The sequence below is a fragment of the Pseudophryne corroboree genome, chromosome 2, assembly GCF_028390025.1.
Source record: "Pseudophryne corroboree isolate aPseCor3 chromosome 2, aPseCor3.hap2, whole genome shotgun sequence".
Taxonomy (NCBI): Eukaryota; Metazoa; Chordata; class Amphibia; order Anura; family Myobatrachidae; genus Pseudophryne; species Pseudophryne corroboree.
In genome coordinates, this window is record NC_086445.1 from 688,801,758 (window position 1) to 688,820,095 (window position 18,338).

General features: G+C 47.4%; 1 protein-coding gene across 4 annotated transcripts in view; it reads left to right on the top strand.

Moving 5' to 3' along the window:
- PFKFB2 (6-phosphofructo-2-kinase/fructose-2,6-biphosphatase 2) overlaps positions 1 to 18,338 on the top strand; it is a 248,721-nt gene that overhangs the window by 121,508 nt on the left and 108,875 nt on the right. For all 4 annotated transcript variants that reach the window (XM_063955191.1, XM_063955189.1, XM_063955188.1 and 1 more), the window contains 3 exons: positions 8,917 to 9,124; positions 9,327 to 9,473; positions 10,539 to 10,643. In XM_063955191.1, coding sequence (XP_063811261.1) covers positions 8,917 to 9,124; positions 9,327 to 9,473; positions 10,539 to 10,643 — 460 coding nt within the window. The remainder of the gene's footprint in view (positions 1 to 8,916; positions 9,125 to 9,326; positions 9,474 to 10,538; positions 10,644 to 18,338) is intronic.

An 18,338-nucleotide genomic window follows, 5' to 3' on the forward strand; every position in this document is an offset into this window, starting at 1 on the left:
TACCTCAGACCCCCTCCCAACAGAAAAAGACACCGTCTTTTCAGCCGCAGTCCTTTCGCTCCTATAAAAACAAGCGGGCAAAAGGACAGTCTTATCTGCCACGAGGCAGAGGAAAGGGTAAGAGAGGGCAGCAAGCAGCCCCTGCCCAGGACCAGAAGCCCGCCCCGGGTTCTACAAAGCCATCAGCATGACGCTGGGGCTTTACAAGCGGACTCAGGAGCGGTGGGGGGTCGACTAAAGATTTTCAGCAATCAGTGGGCTCGCTCACAGGTGGACCCGTGGATCCTGCAGATAGTATCTCAGGGTTACATGTTGGAATTCGAAAGATCTCCCCCTCGCCGTTTCCTAAAGTCTGCTTTACCAACGTCTCCCTCAGAAAGGGCGACGGTATTGGAAGCCATTCACAAGCTGTATTCTCAGCAGGTGATAGTCAAGGTACCCCTCCTACAACAGGGAAAGGGGTATTATTCCACACTATTTGTGGTACCGAAGCCGGACGGTTCGGTAAGACCTATTCTAAATCTGAAATCCTTGAACCTGTACATACAGAAATTCAAGTTCAAGATGGAGTCACTAAGAGCAGTGATAGCGAATCTGGAAGAAGGGGACTTCATGGTGTCCCTGGACATAAAAGATGCTTATCTGCATGTCCCAATTTACCCCTCACACCAAGGGTATCTCAGGTTCGTGATACAAGACTGTCATTATCAGTTTCAAACGCTGCCGTTTGGTTTGTCCACGGCACCTCGGGTCTTTACCAAGGTAATGACCGAAATGATGGTTTTTCTACGAAGAAAAGGCGTATTAATTATCCCTTACTTGGACGATCTCCTGATAAGGGCAAAGTCCAGAGAACAGCTGGAAGTCGGTGTAGCACTAACCCAAGTAGTGCTTCAACAACACGGGTGGATTCTGAATCTTCCAAAATCTCAATTGTCCCCGACAACACGTCTGCTGTTCCTGGGAATGATTCTGGACACGGTTCAGAAAAAGGTTTTTCTCCCGGAGGAGAAAGCAAGGGAGTTATCCGAACTTGTCAGGAACCTCCTAAAACTAGGAAATGTGTCAGTACATCAATGCACAAGAGTCCTGGGAAAGATGGTGGCTTCTTACGAAGCAATTCCATTCGGCAGATTCCATGCACGAATATTTCAGTGGGATCTGCTGGACAAATGGTCCGGATCGCATCTGCACATGCATCAGCGGATAACACCGTCACCAAGGACAAGGTTGTCTCTCCTGTGGTGGTTGCAGAGTGCCCATCTGTTAGAGGGCCGCAGGTTCGGCATACAGGACTGGGTCCTGGTGACTACGGATGCCAGCTTACGGGGCTGGGGAGCAGTCACACAGGGAAGAAACTTCCAGAGTGTATGGTCAAACCTGGAGACGTCTCTTCACATAAATATACTAGAGCTAAGAGCGATCTACAATGCTCTAAGCTTGGCGAAACCGCTGCTTCAGGGTCAGCCGGTGTTGATCCAGTCGGACAACATCACGGCAGTCGCCCACGTAAACAGACAAGGCGGCACGAGAAGCAGAAGAGCAATGACAGAAGCTGCAAGGATTCTTCGCTGGGCGGAAAATCATGTCATAGCACTGTCAGCAGTGTTCATCCCGGGAGTGGACAACTGGGAAGCAGACTTCCTCAGCAGACACGACCTTCACCCGGGAGAGTGGGGACTTCATCCGGAAGTTTTCCACATGATTGTGAACCATTGGGAAAAACCAAAGGTGGACATGATGGCGTCTCGCCTCAACAAAAAAAAAAAACTGGACAGATATTGCGCCAGGTCAAGAGACCCTCAGGCAATAGCTGTGGACGCTCTGGTAACACCGTGGGTGTACCAGTCAGTGTATGTGTTTCCTCCTCTGCCTCTCATACCAAAGGTACTGAGAATTATACGGAAAAGGGGAGTAAGAACAATACTAGTGGCTCCGGATTGGCCAAGAAGAACTTGGTATCCGGAACTTCAAGAGATGCTCACGGAAGATCCGTGGCCTCTACCTCTAAGAAGGGATCTGCTTCAGCAGGGACCTTGTATGTTCCAAGACTTACCGCGACTGCGTTTGACGGCATGGCGGTTGAACGCCGGATTCTAAAAGAAAAGGGCATTCCAGAGGAAGTTATTCCTACCTTGATTAAAGCTAGGAAGGAAGTGACCGCACAACATTATCACCGCATTTGGAGAAAATATGTTGCGTGGTGTGAGGCCAAGAAGAATTTCAATTGGGTCGATTCCTACATTTCCTGCAGGCAGGATTGTCTATGGGCCTCAAATTGGGGTCTATTAAAGTTCAAATTTCGGCCTTATCAATCTTCTTCCAGAAAGAATTGGCTTCAGTGCCTGAAGTACAAACTTTTGTCAAGGGTGTACTACATATACAACCCCCAATTGTGCCTCCAGTGGCACCGTGGGATCTAAACGTAGTTTTGGAATTTCTCAAATCTCATTGGTTTGAGCCTCTCAAATCGGTAGATTTGAAGTATCTTACATGGAAAGTAACCATGCTTTTGGCCCTGGCTTCAGCCAGGAGAGTTTCAGAGTTGGCGGCTTTATCGTACAAAAGCCCATATCTGATTTTCCATTCGGACAGGGCAGAACTGCGGACACGTCCTCATTTTCTCCCTAAGGTGGTTTCGGCTTTTCACTTGAACCAGCCTATTGTGGTGCCTGCGGCTACTAGCGACTTGGAGGACTCCAAGTTACTGGACGTTGTCAGAGCATTAAAAATATATATTTCAAGGACAGCTGGAGTCAGAAAATCTGACTCGTTGTTTATCTTGTATGCACCCAACAAGATGGGTGCTCCTGCGTCTAAGCAGACGATTGCTCGTTGGATCTGTAGCACAATTCAACTTGCACATTCTGTGGCAGGCCTGCCACAGCCTAAAACTGTAAAAGCCCACTCCACAAGGAAGGTGGGCTCATCTTGGGCGGCTGCCCGAGGGGTCTCGGCATTACAACTTTGCCGAGCAGCTACGTGGTCAGGGGAGAACACGTTTGTAAAATTTTACAAATTTGATACTCTGGCTAAAGAGGACTTGGAGTTCTCTCATTCGGTGCTGCAGAGTCATCCGCACTCTCCCGCCCGTTTGGGAGCTTTGGTATAATCCCCATGGTCCTGACGGAGTCCCCAGCATCCACTAGGACGTTAGAGAAAATAAGAATTTACTTACCGATAATTCTATTTCTCGTAGTCCGTAGTGGATGCTGGGCGCCCATCCCAAGTGCGGATTGTCTGCATTACTTGTACATAGTTATTGTTACAAAAATCGGGTTATTATTGTTGTGAGCCATCTTTTTTAAGAGGCTACTTCTTTGTTATCATACTGTTAACTGGGTTCAGATCACAAGTTGTACGGTGTGATTGGTGTGGCTGGTATGAGTCTTACCCGGGATTCAAGATCCTTCCTTATTGTGTACGCTCGTCCGGGCACAGTACCTAACTGAGGCTTGGAGGAGGGTCATAGGAGGAGGAGCCAGTACACACCATGTGATCCTAAAAGCTTGCTTTTGTGCCCTGTCTCCTGCGGAGCCGCTATTCCCCATGGTCCTGACGGAGTCCCCAGCATCCACTACGGACTACGAGAAATAGAATTATCGGTAAGTAAATTCTTATTTTTTCGTGGTCCAGAAGCCGGATGGCTCAGTCAGACCAATCCTGGAATCCCTAAATTTCTATCTGAAGAAGTTCAAATTCAGAATGGAGTCTCTCAGGCAGTGATCTCCAGTCTGGAGGAAGGAGATTTCATGGTTTCGGTGGACATAAAGGATGCCTATTCACATGTTCCCATTTATCCTCCGCATCAGGCTTACCTGAGATTTGCGATTCAGGATTGTCATGACCAATTTCAGACGTTGCCGTTTGGTCTATCCACGGCTCCGAGGATTTTCACCAAGGTGATGGCGGAAATGATGGTTCTCCTTCGCAAACAGGAGTCACTATTATCCCGTGATTGGACGATCTCCTGATAAAGGCGCGATCCAGGGACCAGTTGGTGCGAAACATTGCACTCTCCCTAACAGTTCTTCAACAACATGGTTGGCTCTTAAACTTGCCAAAGTCGCAGTTGCTTCCAACAACGCGTTTGTCATTTTTGGGAATGATGCTGAACACAGACCTTCAGAGAGTTTTTCTTCCAGTGGAAAAGGCTCGGGAGATCCAGTGTCTGGTCAAACAAGTTCTCAAACCAGCAAGAGTGTCCATCAATGCATTCGGTTGCTGGGGAAGATGGTTGCGGCCTACGAGGCCATTCAGTTTGTCAGGTTCCATGCCAGTGTGTTCCAGTGGGACCTGTTGGACAAATGGTCCGGGTCCCACCTACACATGCACCGGAGGATAATCCGGTCTTCCAAGATCAGGGTCTCACTCCTGTGGTGGCTGCACAGCTCTCACCTCCTAGAGGGGGACCGGTTCGGGATCCTGGACTGGATCCTAATAACCACGGATGCAAGCCTCCGAGGCTGGGGGGGGCAGTCACGCTGGGAAAAAACTTCAAGGAAGATAGTCAAGTCAGGAAACTTGTCTCCACATAAACGTTCTGGACTTAAGGGCCATTTACAATGGCCTTCTGCAAGCGGAACATCTTCGAGATCTATCCGTACTGATCCAGTCAGACAATGTAACAGCAGTAGCGTACATAAACAGTCAGGGCGGAACAAAAAGCAGAGCGGCAATGGCAGAAGCCACAAGGATTTTCCCCTGGGCGGAAAAGCATACAAGCGCTCTGTCAGCGATCTTCATTCCAGGAGTGGACAACTGGGAAGCAGACTTCCTCAGCGCAGACGATCTCCATGCAGGAGAGTGGTGCCTCCACCAAGAAGTCTTTGCAGAGGTGACGACAAGTCGTTAGGGAGTTCCTCAAGTAGACATGATGGCATCTCGTCTCAACAAGAAGCTTCAGATATATTGTTCCAGGTCGAGAGACCCTCAAGCAATCGCAGTGGTTGCACTGGTGACACCGTGGGTGTTTCATTCGGTGTATGTATTTCCTCCACTTCCTCTCATTCCAAAAGTTCTAAAGATCATAATAAGAACAAAGATTCGGGCGGTCCTCATTGTCCCAGACTGGCCAAGGAGGGCTTCGTACCCAGATATTCAGGAATTAGTCATAGGAGATCCCTGGCCTCTTCCTCTACGCGAGGACCTGTTACAACAGGGGCCATGCGTGTATCAGGACTTACCGCGGCTACGGTTGACGACATGGCGGTTGAGCGCCAAATCCTAGCCCATAGGGGTATTCCCAGTGAAGTAATTCCCATACTTATTCAGGCCAGAAAAGGGGTAACGTCTAGACAGTACCACCGTATTTGGAGAAAATATGTTTCTTGGTGTGAATCCAAGAAGGCTCCTACGGAAGAGTTTCAGCTAGGACTTTTTCTCCATTTTCTACAAGCAGGTGTGGATGCAGGCCTAAAATTGGGCTCAATTAAGGTACAGATTTCAGCATTATCTGGTTTCTTTCAGAAACAATTGGCCTCCCTTCCAGAAGTTCAGACTTTCGTGAAAGGCATGTTACACATCTAACCTTCAATCTTAATGGGGTGTTGCAGTTCCTTCAATCACATTGGTTTGAACCTTTACAGAAGGTGGAGTTGAAATTCCTCACTTGGAAAGTGGTCATCCTGTTGGCCTTGGCATCTGCAAGGCGGGTGTCTGAGTTAGCGGCCTTGTCTCACGAGCCCTTATTTGATCTTCCATGAGGATAGAGCTGAATTGAGGACACGTCAGCAATTTCTACCGAAGGTGGTTTCCTCTTTCCACATGAACCAACCTATTGGGGTGCCTGTGGCTACTGACGCCTTCGGTGAGTCAAAGTCTCTGGATGTGGTCAGAGTTTTGAAGATGTATGTCGCCAGAACAGCTCAGATTAGGAGAACAGATGCTCTGTTTGTCCTGTTTGCTCCCAACAAGATTGGGTGTCCTGCTTCCAAGCAGACTGTTGCGCGCTGGACATGCGGTACGATTCAGCATGCTCATTCCACGGCAAGATTGCCGTTACAGAACTCTGTGAAGGCTCATTCTCTAGACAGGTGGGCTCATCCTGGGCAGCTGCCGGGGGGTCTCGACATTACAGCTTTGCCGAGCAGCTACTTGGTCGAGATCAAACACTTTTGCTAAGTTTTACAAGTTTGATACCTTGGCCGATGATGACCTCAAATTTGGTCTTTCGGTGCTGCAGAGTCATCCGCACTCTCCCGCCCGTTGTAGAGCTTTGGTATAACCCCATGGTTCTAATGGTGACCCCAGCATCCTCTAGGACGTATGAGAAAATAGGATTTTAATACCTACCGGTAAATCCTTTTCTCTTGGTCCGTAGAGGATGCTGGGCGCCCGTCCCAGTGCGTACTGTATCTGCAGTAATTAGTTGTGGTTACACACATGTTGTGTTATGTTTATTGTCAGCATTTTGCTGTTATTGGTCATGCCGTTGGCTTGTGTTCTGTTAAATGCCACATTGTGCGGCATGCTTCAGGTGTGAGCTGGTATGAATCTCACCTTAGTTTAACAATAAATCCTTTCCCCGAAATGTCCGTCTCCCTGGGCACAGTTCCTATAACTAGAGTCTGGAGGAGGGGCATAGAGGGAGGAGCCAGTTCACACCCTTTCAAAGTCTTAGAGTGCCCATGTCTCCTGCGGATCCCGTCTGTACCCTATGGTTCTAATGGTGACCCCAGCATCCTCTACGGACTAAGAGAAAAGGATTTACCGGTAGGTATTAAAATCCTATATTCCCTATAGATTGTAAGCTTGCGAGCAGGGCCTTCCTACCTCTGACTACGACAGAATTTGCTGCGCTATATAAGAAACTGCTGATAAATAAAATAAACTGTTAGTATGTTTTGCATCCGTGAGCTTTGGCCAATGATTTCCACAGCTTTGGCCAATGATTGGCCAACGTTTTTTTTGGTTCTCTGTGTGGGTACATTGCCACACACTGATCCTTGAGATCCACTCTTCCCATGTGCGTGTTATACCACTCTGTCCGTAACCGTATTGCTAGATGCTTTTGATGTCTGGAAACTATAAAAACAATACTAATAAAGCGTCCACCAATACTACTGCAGCTGCTACTAATGAGGATAGTTTAAATCCTTTACAATATAAATAAGTTCATATATAATGATACATATAATGCTATTAACTGTCAAAATTGGCACATATGGCTATATTATGAGGAAAAAATTTAGCTCAGGCCTATATGCCAAGAAAAGCCTAGTATGTAGTATAGATCTTTATTTTGCATGATGTCCACTGAAGTGGACATATGATTTTACATCAACTGTGAATAAAATTGAGTATTATATCAGCAGATCTACCATATTATGCCCTAAATGTCACTTTCCTTGATTTTATTTTTTTGTACCTTCTCTGCTATCTTTGAGTAAAATATTTTACAGAAATCAATGAAGTGCACAGTGCTGGTGAACTTGCCTAAGCCATTTCATTTTGACCTTATTATTTTTGTAAAACGTAAAAACAGCCACTAGGTGGCATACCTTCCAAGTTTGGTAGAGCTCCTAAGAAGAGGACATAATGCACTAGTAATGTCAAAAGATAGTTTCTGTAGGAGATAATGGGGTATATTCAGTTTGGGTCGGATCCATTCTGACATGCATTTGTCGGAATGTATCCGACAACCCCAATTCAATCTCCTCTCAATTCGACTTTTAAAAAGTCGAATTGAGATGAGGGACCCAGAGGAGGAGGGGGGGGGGGGGGGGGGAGCCGCGGGGAGACCAGCGGGGACAGGCGCGGGCAGACGGAGGAGTGCAGCGTTACAGTAGTGCTGCAGAAGGACATCTCACAGCCGCCTGACCTCACGGCAGTGTCCACCCGGCTCCAGCAAGCTTGACCTCACTTGCTGGAGCCGGGTGGACGCTGCCGTAAGCGGTGCGGCTGTGAGACATCCTGCTGCAGCGCTGTACTGTAGCGCTTCTCTCCCCTGTATGCTCGCGGCTGTCCCGGTCTCCCCGCGGCTCCCCCCCCCTCTCCTCCTCTGGGTCCCACATCTCAGTCCGACATTTTTTTTATATCGGACTGAGATGGTCAAAAAGGGGGCCAAAACCTGTCGGTTTTGGCCCCATTTTCGACACAAGCACGTGGATCGGCAGCTATTCCGCAGATTCACGTGCTTTTCGACAAGTCGAATTCCTCGACTTGTCGAAAAATTTGGGGTTTGATTGAATAGGTTGAATCACGATTCGACCTTAAAAAGTCGAAAACTGACGTCTTTTTGACAGACGGCAGCTTTCGACTTCAATTGAATATACCCCAATGACTTAAAAATACCTGTCCACTGTAGTGGCCTCTATGCATGTGGTCCAGGATCACCAACCTGTGGGAATCCTTCAAGTGACCTGCAGCACCCAGTTTGGAAAATGCCAGTTTAGATGCACTGGGACATTCAATATTCTCGAAATACAGCAGGATGCATCTGTAACACTAAAAAAGCCAAGTCACTGAAGTAATTTGTTCTGGTGACATTAGAAACACTGCGTTCTGTTGAAAGGCCTATTTACTTATTGTTAAAACCATTTGGAAAAGGTATTAAATTAAGGCCAATGTATACGAGGTCTAAAAGTTCTGCTCTGAATAAATCTGTGGGGTCTATGTACTAAGCCTTGGAGAGAGAGAAAGTGAAAGGAGATAAAGTACCAGCCAGTCCGCTCCTAACTGCCATGTTACAGGCTCTGTTTAAAAATGACAGGAGCTGGTTGAGTGGTACTTTATTTCCGTTCACTTTATCTCTTTCCAAAACTTAGTACATAGACTCAAATATTTGGTGATTGTTGCAGGCAGAGGATCAAAGAGAAGTTAACTGTGTTTTATTTGCTGTGGTTTTATTCATCTGCCAATTAGTTATGCAGACTGGTGTTTTCTGTTAGATTTACTCATTGATTTATCTTGTAGGGACCACTCGCTTATAAAAGTTATCAATGTTGGTCAGAGGTTCCTGGTGAATAAAGTACAGGATTATATTCAAAGCAAAATTGTCTACTACCTCATGAACATTCATGTACAAGCCCGTACCATCTACCTGTGCCGACATGGTGAAAGTGAATGTAATCTTGCTGGAAGGATTGGAGGAGATTCAGGCCTCTCTGCAGGAGGAAAGAAAGTGAGTACATCATCTCACCAAAGTCGATGCTTTGTACATGTATTTTTCTTGTGTTTTGTGTACATTTTCTGTTTGCTGCATATATATCTTTTCTTTTGTGAAGCATACAGTACATTAGTTTCACAATCTGCTTATTTTCTTGGTGTTGTCAGAAGTTGAACAAATCTAACCATTTTATCAAAGTTCTGTCTTTATCTTATAGTTTGCTCAGGCCCTCAGAAAGTTTATCGAGCAGCAGGAAATTGGGGACCTCAAAGTTTGGACTAGTCAGCTGAAAAGAACGATTCAGACTGCAGAGGCTCTCGGTGTTTCTTATGAACAGTGGAAAATTCTTAATGAGATTGATGCTGTAAGTTTGTAACAAACACTGGTTTTCTATAATCGCCTATAGTTTAAAGGGGATGCGGCTATTTTACTGGTGCTCGGGATTCCGGCGGTCAGCATGCCGATGTCGGGATTCCGATTGCTAAAAATGCCGGCAGTTGGAATACCGACCCACGGGGTCTATTCCCACTCGTGGGTGTCCACGACACCCATAGAGCGAGAATAGAATCTGTAGCGAGCGCACTCTCGATTATCGATGGATCTGTGTGTATGTTTGGAATTACGCCATTGCTCCACTGGACGTCTCTGTATTTTTCAGGGCTGCTGGGATTTCTGAACAATTTTGCACAGCTCAACGTGTTTACAAGTGCAGTTGCCATAGCGTGTGTCAGTGAACAAGGCCAGATATTAATAATACTGTTAAGGTTTTATGTGACTGGTCCAAATCACATGATTTTAGATGTTTTTATTAATTTTAATAAATATCAAGAAACACTTGACGATCGGCGCACATCTCTAATTAAAAGGGACACAAACATGTTCACTGTGGCTGTAGGAATTAAAGGCCTCACTCAGAGATGGATGTAGAGCACATTGCTCATGCATCTTCGGCTTCCCCGCCCCCAAACAGTGACCGGCTGTGGCTTAGGGGGCTCTGTGTGCGACGACGCAGGACCAGTTCTGCACATGCACTAAACGGGTTCTGTGCATGCGCAGATGCCAAACCATCTGAGATACATAAGGAAGTGTTTTGTTTGATTTCACTCGATTTTATAGGTGATTTTTTTTTTTTTTTCTCGATTTTGAAATGTATATCCTAAACCAAACATAAAATCACTACTCAAAATCAAACATCTTCGGATTCAATTTTTAAAATTGATTTCAATCCAAATCTTAGTAAATGTGGGATTTGAGGAGTGAAAAAGAATGTTGATTATTAAATCAAACTTAAAATCGAATACAAAACATTATTAAATATAACCCTAGGTCTTGTACAAATATAGAGGGACTATTTGTTTGTCAATATATTTTTTTGTTATGTTTGAGTATTTATTCCCGAACAAAATTGTTTTCTGCCTTTTTTAACCAGGGTGTATGTGAGGAGATGACCTATAAAGAGATTGAAGAGAAATATCCAGAAGAGTTTTCAATGAGAGATCAGGACAAATATCTTTATCGCTACCCTGGGGGAGAGGTGACTTTTTTGTGTTTTTTTTCTTTTCTTTTTTTTCTTTTTTACACACATACAGAATAATTAAAAGGGTAGAAAATGCACAGCACATATGTCAATATAGAATCACATCTTTTCGTCATAAGGGCTGTACTACGGTATGTCGGCGCTTGGGATCCCGATGCTGGCAGCGGGGCGAGCGCAAAAGAGACCCTTGCGGGCTCGCTATGCGCACCACGCTATTTATTCTCCCTCCAGGGGGATTGCGGATCCCCCCCAAGAGGGAGAGTAGTTGTCGGTATGCCGGCTGTCTGGATTCCGGCGTATGCTCCCTTCTAAGAACACACACAAATGATACAAACTACCTGTAGAACTACATGCCAAATATTAGAGGGAATAGTGCATACTGGAGCAAGCACTAGAAGTAACAGGATAATGGACTCTCCAGCAAAACCGTAACAAAAGAAAGGCCTACTAAATAAAGTGAAGACCACTGATGGAAACTGTCATGCACATGGCAGGACTGCAGGAGTATAACCCCACTACATAAAGGCAATAACATTAATAGCATTGGTCTGTCCAGAAATGGAACAGCACAGAGCTCTAGATAACTTTTAACTATACTCAGGAGATACTGTTGAAACAATATAAAGTACAAGTTCCGTAAACAAACTGCAAGATGTAGAAAAAGCTATATATAACAGTAAACATGGCAATTAGCAGAACACCAAAATTTGATAAAACCAGTCAGTCAGGAGTGCAAGTCCACCTCAAAGCCAAATATTGCAGCCAGTTTTCTCCATAGGCGATGACTTTGTTTGAACAGGAATAACGTAGCACAAGGTGAATTGAGGTCTCAAAGGAGTCGTCGAACAGGTAGGAATTAAGCATGAGTTGTCTGTACCGCCATGCCAAAATCCCAAAATGCAGAAACGTGGATAGGACTGTTTTGAAGGTCCTTAATGCATTATGAGTCTGAGAACAGCATCACGGTCTTGACAATGGAGCAGTATGGCAAGGAAGGGTACCATGACATCCCCAGGTTTGAAACCACCCCCCTTGTCGGTTATACGCACAAGGTTTACATGATCACTGCATATCGAGTACCTCTACATCCAATGACTTTTGCTACAGATTGGACACTTGTGACTCCAAATCCTCAACCCACAGGTTAAGAGGGGAGTAAGTCCTCTAGGGTGGTAATGTGAGCAATAGCTCTATCAAAATGTTCACGGACTACTTGCAAATCTTAACGGAAAAGGGACAAATCCAGCTGCACCTCCCATTTCTCTAACGTCCTAGTGGATGCTGGGGACTCCGTAAGGACCATGGGAGGAATAGACGGGCTCCGCAGGAGACTGGGCACTCTAAGAAAGATTTAGTACTACTGGTGTGCACTGGCTCCTCCCTCTATGCCCTCCAAACCTCAGTTAGAATCTGTGCCCGGACAGAGCTGGATGCATTTTAGTGAGCTCTCCTGAGCTTGCTAATAAGAAAGTATTTTAGTTAGGTTTTTTTATTTTCAGAGAGCTTCTGCTGGCAACAGACTCTCTGCTACGTGGGACTGAGGGGAGAGAAGCAAACCTACTAACTGCGGCTAGGTTGCGCTTCTTAGGCTACTGGACACCATTAGCTCCAGAGGGATCGAACACAGGAACCTAACCTTGATCGTCCGTTCCCGGAGCCGCGCCGCCGTCCCCCTCGCAGAGCCAGAAGACAGAAGCCGGCGTGTTGAAGACGTCAAAATCAGCGGCAGAAGACTCCTGTCTTCATATGAGGTAGCGCACAGCACTGCAGCTGTGCGCCATTGCGCCCACACTAACCCACACACTCCGGTCACTGTAGGGTGCAGATCGCAGGGGGGGGGCGCCCTGGGCAGCAATTGATTACCTCCTGGCAATAAAGCAGCATATATACAGCTGGGCACTATAATATGCGTGAGCCCCCGCCATTAATTTTACACAAAATCGTGGGACAGAAGCCCGCCGCTGAGGGGGCGGGGCCTTCTTCCTCAGCACTCACCAGCGCCATTTTCTCTCCACAGCTCCGCTGAGAGGAAGCTCCCCAGGCTCTCCCCTGCAGACTCACGGTAGAAAGAGGGTAAAAAGAGAGGGGGGGCACATAAATTTAGCGCATTAATCATATATACAGCAGCTACTGGGTAAACACTAAGTTACTGTGTGATTCCTGGTTCATATAGCGCTGGGGTGTGTGCTGGCATACTCTCTCTCTGTCTCTCCAAAAGGCCTTGTGGGGGTCCTGTCCTCATATAGAGCATCCCCTGTGTGTGTGGTGTGTCGGTACGCGTGTGTCGACATGTTTGACGAGGAGGGCTATGTGGAGGCAGAGCAGGTGCAGATGAATGACGTGTCTCCGCCGACGGCGCCGACACCTGATTGGATGGTTATGTGGAAGGTGTTAAATGATAATGTAAACTCCTTGCATAAAAGGTTGGATAAAGCTGATGCCTTGGGACAGTCGGGGTCTCAGCCCATGCCTGATCCTACAGCGCAGGGGCCGTCAGGGTCTCGGAAGCGCCCACTATCCAAAATTGTTGACACAGATATCGACACGGATTCTGACTCCAGTGTCGATGACTATGATGCAAAATTGCAGCCTAAAACGGCTAAAGCCATCCGCTACATGATTATAGCAATGAAGGATGTATTGCACATATCAGAGGTAAACCCTGTCCCTGACAAGAGGGTTTATATGTATGGGGAGAAAAAGCAAGAAGTGACTTTTCCCCCTTCACATGAGTTAAATGAGTTATGTAAAAAAGCGTGGGATTCCCCCGATAGGAAAGTGCTGATTTCCAAAAGGTTACTTATGGCGTACCCTTTCCCGCCAACGGACAGGTTACGCTGGGAATCCTCCCCTAGGGTAGATAAAGCTCTGACACGCTTATCTAAGAAGGTGGCCCTGCCATCACAGGATACGACCTCCCTAAGGGATCCTGCCGATAGGAAGCAGGAAAGTATCCTGAAGTCTGTTTATACACATTCAGGTACTCTACTGAGGCCGGCAATTGCGTTGGCCTGGATGTGTAGTGCTGTAGCAGCATGGACAGAAAATCTGTCTGAGGAACTGGATACCTTAGACAAGGATACCATTTTACTGACCCTGGGGCATATAAATCCACAGCTACGGCTGGGAAGTCAAATTTTTTGCCATATATTCCCTCACAGCCTAAGAAAGCACCGTATTACCAAATGCAGTCCTTTCGATCACAAAGAAGCAAGAAGGTCAGAGGTGCATCCTTTCTTGCCAGAGGCAGGGGTAGAGGAAAGAAGCTGCACCATACAGCTAGTTCCCAGGAACAGAAGTCCTCCCCGGCTTCCACTAAATCCACCGCATGACGCTGGGGCTCCACAGGTGGAGCCAGGAGCGGTGGGGGCGCGTCTCCGAAATTTCAGCCACCAGTGGGTTCGCTCACAGGTGGATCCCTGGGCTATACAGATTGTGTCTCAGGGATACAAGCTGGAATTTGAAGTGATGCCCCCTCACCGTTACCTCAAATCGGCCCTGCCAGCTTCCCCCATGGAAAGGGAAGTAGTGTTAGCGGCAATTCACAAGTTATATCTCCAGCAGGTGGTGGTAAAGGTTCCCCTCCTTCAACAGGGAAGGGGATACTATTCCACAATGTTTGTGGTACCGAAACCGGACGGTTCGGTCAGACCCATATTGAATTTAAGTCCCTGAACATTTATCTGAAAAGATTCAAGTTCAAAATGGAATCGCTCAGAGCGGTCATTGCAAGCCTGGAAGAGGGGGATTTTATGGTGTCTCTGGACATCAAGGATGCTTACTTGCATGTCCCCATTTATCCACCTCATCAGGAGTACCTCAGATTTGTGGTACAGGACTGTCATTACCAATTCCAGACGTTGCCATTTGGGCTCTCCACGGCACCGAGAATAAACAGGTGTCGGTGCATCACTGCACGCGAGTCCTGGGAAAGATGGTGGCATCGTACGAAGCCATTCCCTTTGGCAGGTTCCATGCGAGGATCTTTCAGTGGGATCTGTTGGACAAGTGGTCCGGATCGCATCTTCAGATGCATCGGCTGATCACCCTGTCCCCAAGGGCCAGGGTGTCTCTTCTGTGGTGGCTGCAGAGTGCTCACCTTCTCGAAGGCCGCAGGTTCGGCATACAGGACTGGGTCCTGGTGACCACGGATGCGAGCCTCCGAGGATGGGGGGCAGTCACTCAGGGAAGAAACTTCCAAGGGTTGTGGTCAAGTCAGGAGACTTGTCTGCACATAAATATCCTGGAACTAAGGGCCATATACAACGCCCTGAGTCAAGCGGAGCCTCTGCTTCGCAACCAACCGGTGCTGATTCAGTCAGACAACATCACCGCAGTGGCTCATGTAAACCGCCAGGGCGGCACAAGAAGCAGAGTGGCGATGGCGGAAGCCACCAGGATTCTTCGTTGGGCGGAGAATCACGTGCAAGCACTGTCAGCAGTGTTCATTCCGGGAGTGGACAACTGGGAAGCAGACTTCCTCAGCAGGCACGACCTCCACCCGGGAGAGTGGGGACTTCATCACGAAGTCTTCACTCAGATTACAAATCGATGGGAACTGCCACAGGTGGACATGATGGCATCCCGTCTCAACAAAAAGCTACAAAGGTATTGCGCCAGGTCAAGAGACCCTCAGGCGATAGCTGTGGATGCACTAGTAACACCGTGGGTGTTCCAGTCGGTCTATGTGTTTCCTCCTCTTCCTCTCATACCCATGGTGCTGAGAATCGTAAGAAAAAGAGGAGTGAGAACAATACTCATTGTTCCGGATTGGCCAAGAAGGACTTGGTACCCGGAACTGCAAGAAATGCTCACAGAGGACCCATGGCCTTTGCCTCTCAGACAGGACCTGTTGCAACAGGGGCCCTGTCTGTTCCAAGACTTACCGCGGCTGCGTTTGACGGCATGGCGGTTGAACGCAGGATCCTAGCGGAAAAAGGCATTCCGGATGAAGTTATTCCTACGCTGATAAAGGCTAGGAAGGACGTGACAGCAAAACACTATCACCGTATATGGCGAAAATATGTTGCCTGGTGTGAGGCCAGGAAGGCCCCTACTCCAGCTGGGCCGGTTCCTGCACTTCCTACAGTCTGGAGTGACTATGGGCTTGAAGTTGGGGTCCATAAAGGTCCAGATTTTGGCCCTATCCATTTTCTTTCAAAAGGAACTGGCTTCACTTCCAGAAGTCCAGACGTTTGTTAAGGGAGTGCTGCATATTCAGCCCCCTTTTGTGCCACCAGTGGCACCTTGGGATCTCAACGTGGTGTTGGGTTTCCTGAAATCCCACTGGTTTGAGCCACTTAAGACCGTGGAGTTAAAGTATCTCACGTGGAAGGTGGTTATGCTATTGGCCTTAGCTTCGGCTAGGCGTGTGTCAGAATTGGCGGCTTTGTCATGTAAAAGCCCCTATCTGGTTTTCCATATGGACAGGGCAGAATTACGGACTTGTCCGCAATTTCTGCCGAAGGTGGTGTCATCGTTTCATTTGAACCAACCTATTGTGGTGCCTGCGGCTACTCGTGACTTGGAGGATTCCAAGTTGCTTGATGTAGTCAGGGCTTTGAAGATCTATGTAGCCAGGACGGCTGGAGTCAGGAAGACTGACTCGCTGTTTATCCTGTATGCATCCAACAAGCTGGGTGCTCCTGCTTCAAAGCAAACCATTGCTCGCTGGATCTGTAACACGATTCAGCAGACTCATTCTGCGGCTGGATTGCTGCATCCAAAATCAGTGAAAGCCCATTCCACAAGGAAAGTGGGCTCTTCTTGGGCGGCTGCCCGAGGGGTCTCGGCATTACAGCTTTGCCGAGCAGCTACTTGGTCGGGTTCAAACATATTTGCTAAGTTCTACAAGTTTGATACCCTGGCTGAGGAGGACCTTGTGTTTGCCCATTCGGTGCTGCAGAGTCATCCTCACTCTCCCGCCCATTTGGGAGCTTTGGTATAATCCCCATGGTCCTTACGGAGTCCCCAGCATCCACTAGGACGTTAGAGAAAATAAGATTTTACTCACCGGTAAATCTATTTCTCGTAGTCCGTAGTGGATGCTGGACGCCCGTCCCAAGTGCGGACTTCTTCTGCAATACTTGTATATAGTTATTGCTTAAATAAGGGTTATGTTATGTTGGCATCCATTGTTTGATGCTCTGTTGTTCATGCTGTTAACTGGGTAAGTTTATCACAAGTTATACGTTGTGATTGGTGTGGCTGGTATGAGTCTTACCCTGGATTCCAAAATCTTTTCCTTGTAATGTCAGCTCTTCCGGGCACAGTTTCCCTAACGGAGGTCTGGAGGAGGGGCATAGAGGGAGGAGCCAGTGCACACCAGTAGTACTAAATCTTTCTTAGAGTGCCCAGTCTCCTGCGGAGCCCGTCTATTCCCCCCATGGTCCTTACGGAGTCCCCAGCATCCACTACGGACTACGAGAAATAGATTTACCGGTGAGTAAAATCTTATTTTTTTCACCATAACCCTTCTCTTGCATTAACTGCATCAAGAAGCTGTTGCAGGGTGACAATGTAAAGGTAGTGGATTCCCATCATGTAGTCCTTGTGAGGAATGAGGATGATGACCCAGGGAGTCAACAGCCACAGGCATCAGAAGTAAATGGTGAGACACAACACTCTAGTCCATTGGCTGCTGCGGCGAAGGATGTTGTCCCCTAATGCAGGATGAAAACACCGGAAGTCACAGGTGCACAGCCTCTTACAGATTCCAAATACAAATGAGGAGAGAAATAGGCAGCAGTGCAGAGTTTAATATATGCAGGAGGTGTGTATGCGGATGTGGGAGAAACTTGTTGATACACCATAATTTTGAGGTGGCACTCGGATATTTCTCCTGCAGGGTCCACAGGTTATCCACAGGATAACATTGGGATATGACGTAGCGACAGCGGATTGGCATCAAACGATCTAAGCGTTCGGCCTCCCAGAATGCAACGGGCCCGTCCCTATATCCCCGTCTCCTGGCTCAGGCAAATCAGTTTTTTGTTTGGTGCGGCAGGGGCTGGACCATGGTCAATGGGCTGCTGGTTTTTAGCAGCCATAAACTTTTTTATTTTATTTTTGTAGTCTTACTAGGTTTTTTTTGTTTTTGTTTTTTAGCGATCTTTCTAAGAAAAGTGTCTTATACGTACCTTGAAGTCGCTCCAACATTTCCCCGCCAGGTCACGATAACGCTTACCCATGTGACCAGTGCTGTTTCGGTGGGCGTCTGTGTAGGATGTACTAGCAAGTCCAGCAGACATTTCCAGGCTGTGGCTGGAGCATGGGGAGAAGGTAAGGCATCGGTTCTGCTTAGTAAGGGAAACACGATACACAGCCGCACTGTTTCCAGGTGTAGACTGCCGAACAGTTGCTGATGCGGCTGTCACCTTGGGTGCACCAGCGCTAAGCCTCAGGGATCATAGGCTCCAAGGGTAGTATGAGGCTGCGATCCCTAGAGTTGATGTGGGCAGTAAGATGCTCCCTTGGTCGCCCCTCACCCCGGTTCATGACCAGTTTCCTCCGAGTTTCCCGCCATGAATGGAGTTTCTGCTTCCGTCTAAGATGCTGTGCATCTAAAAGTACCCAGTCGCAGCATAGGCGGCTGTATGACTGGTGCGTCCGTGTTCACTTGAGCGTCTGTGTTCACGTTGCGGTTGTGTACACTAATAGTGTCTGGATCCACTCTGCGTTCATTAACGTATT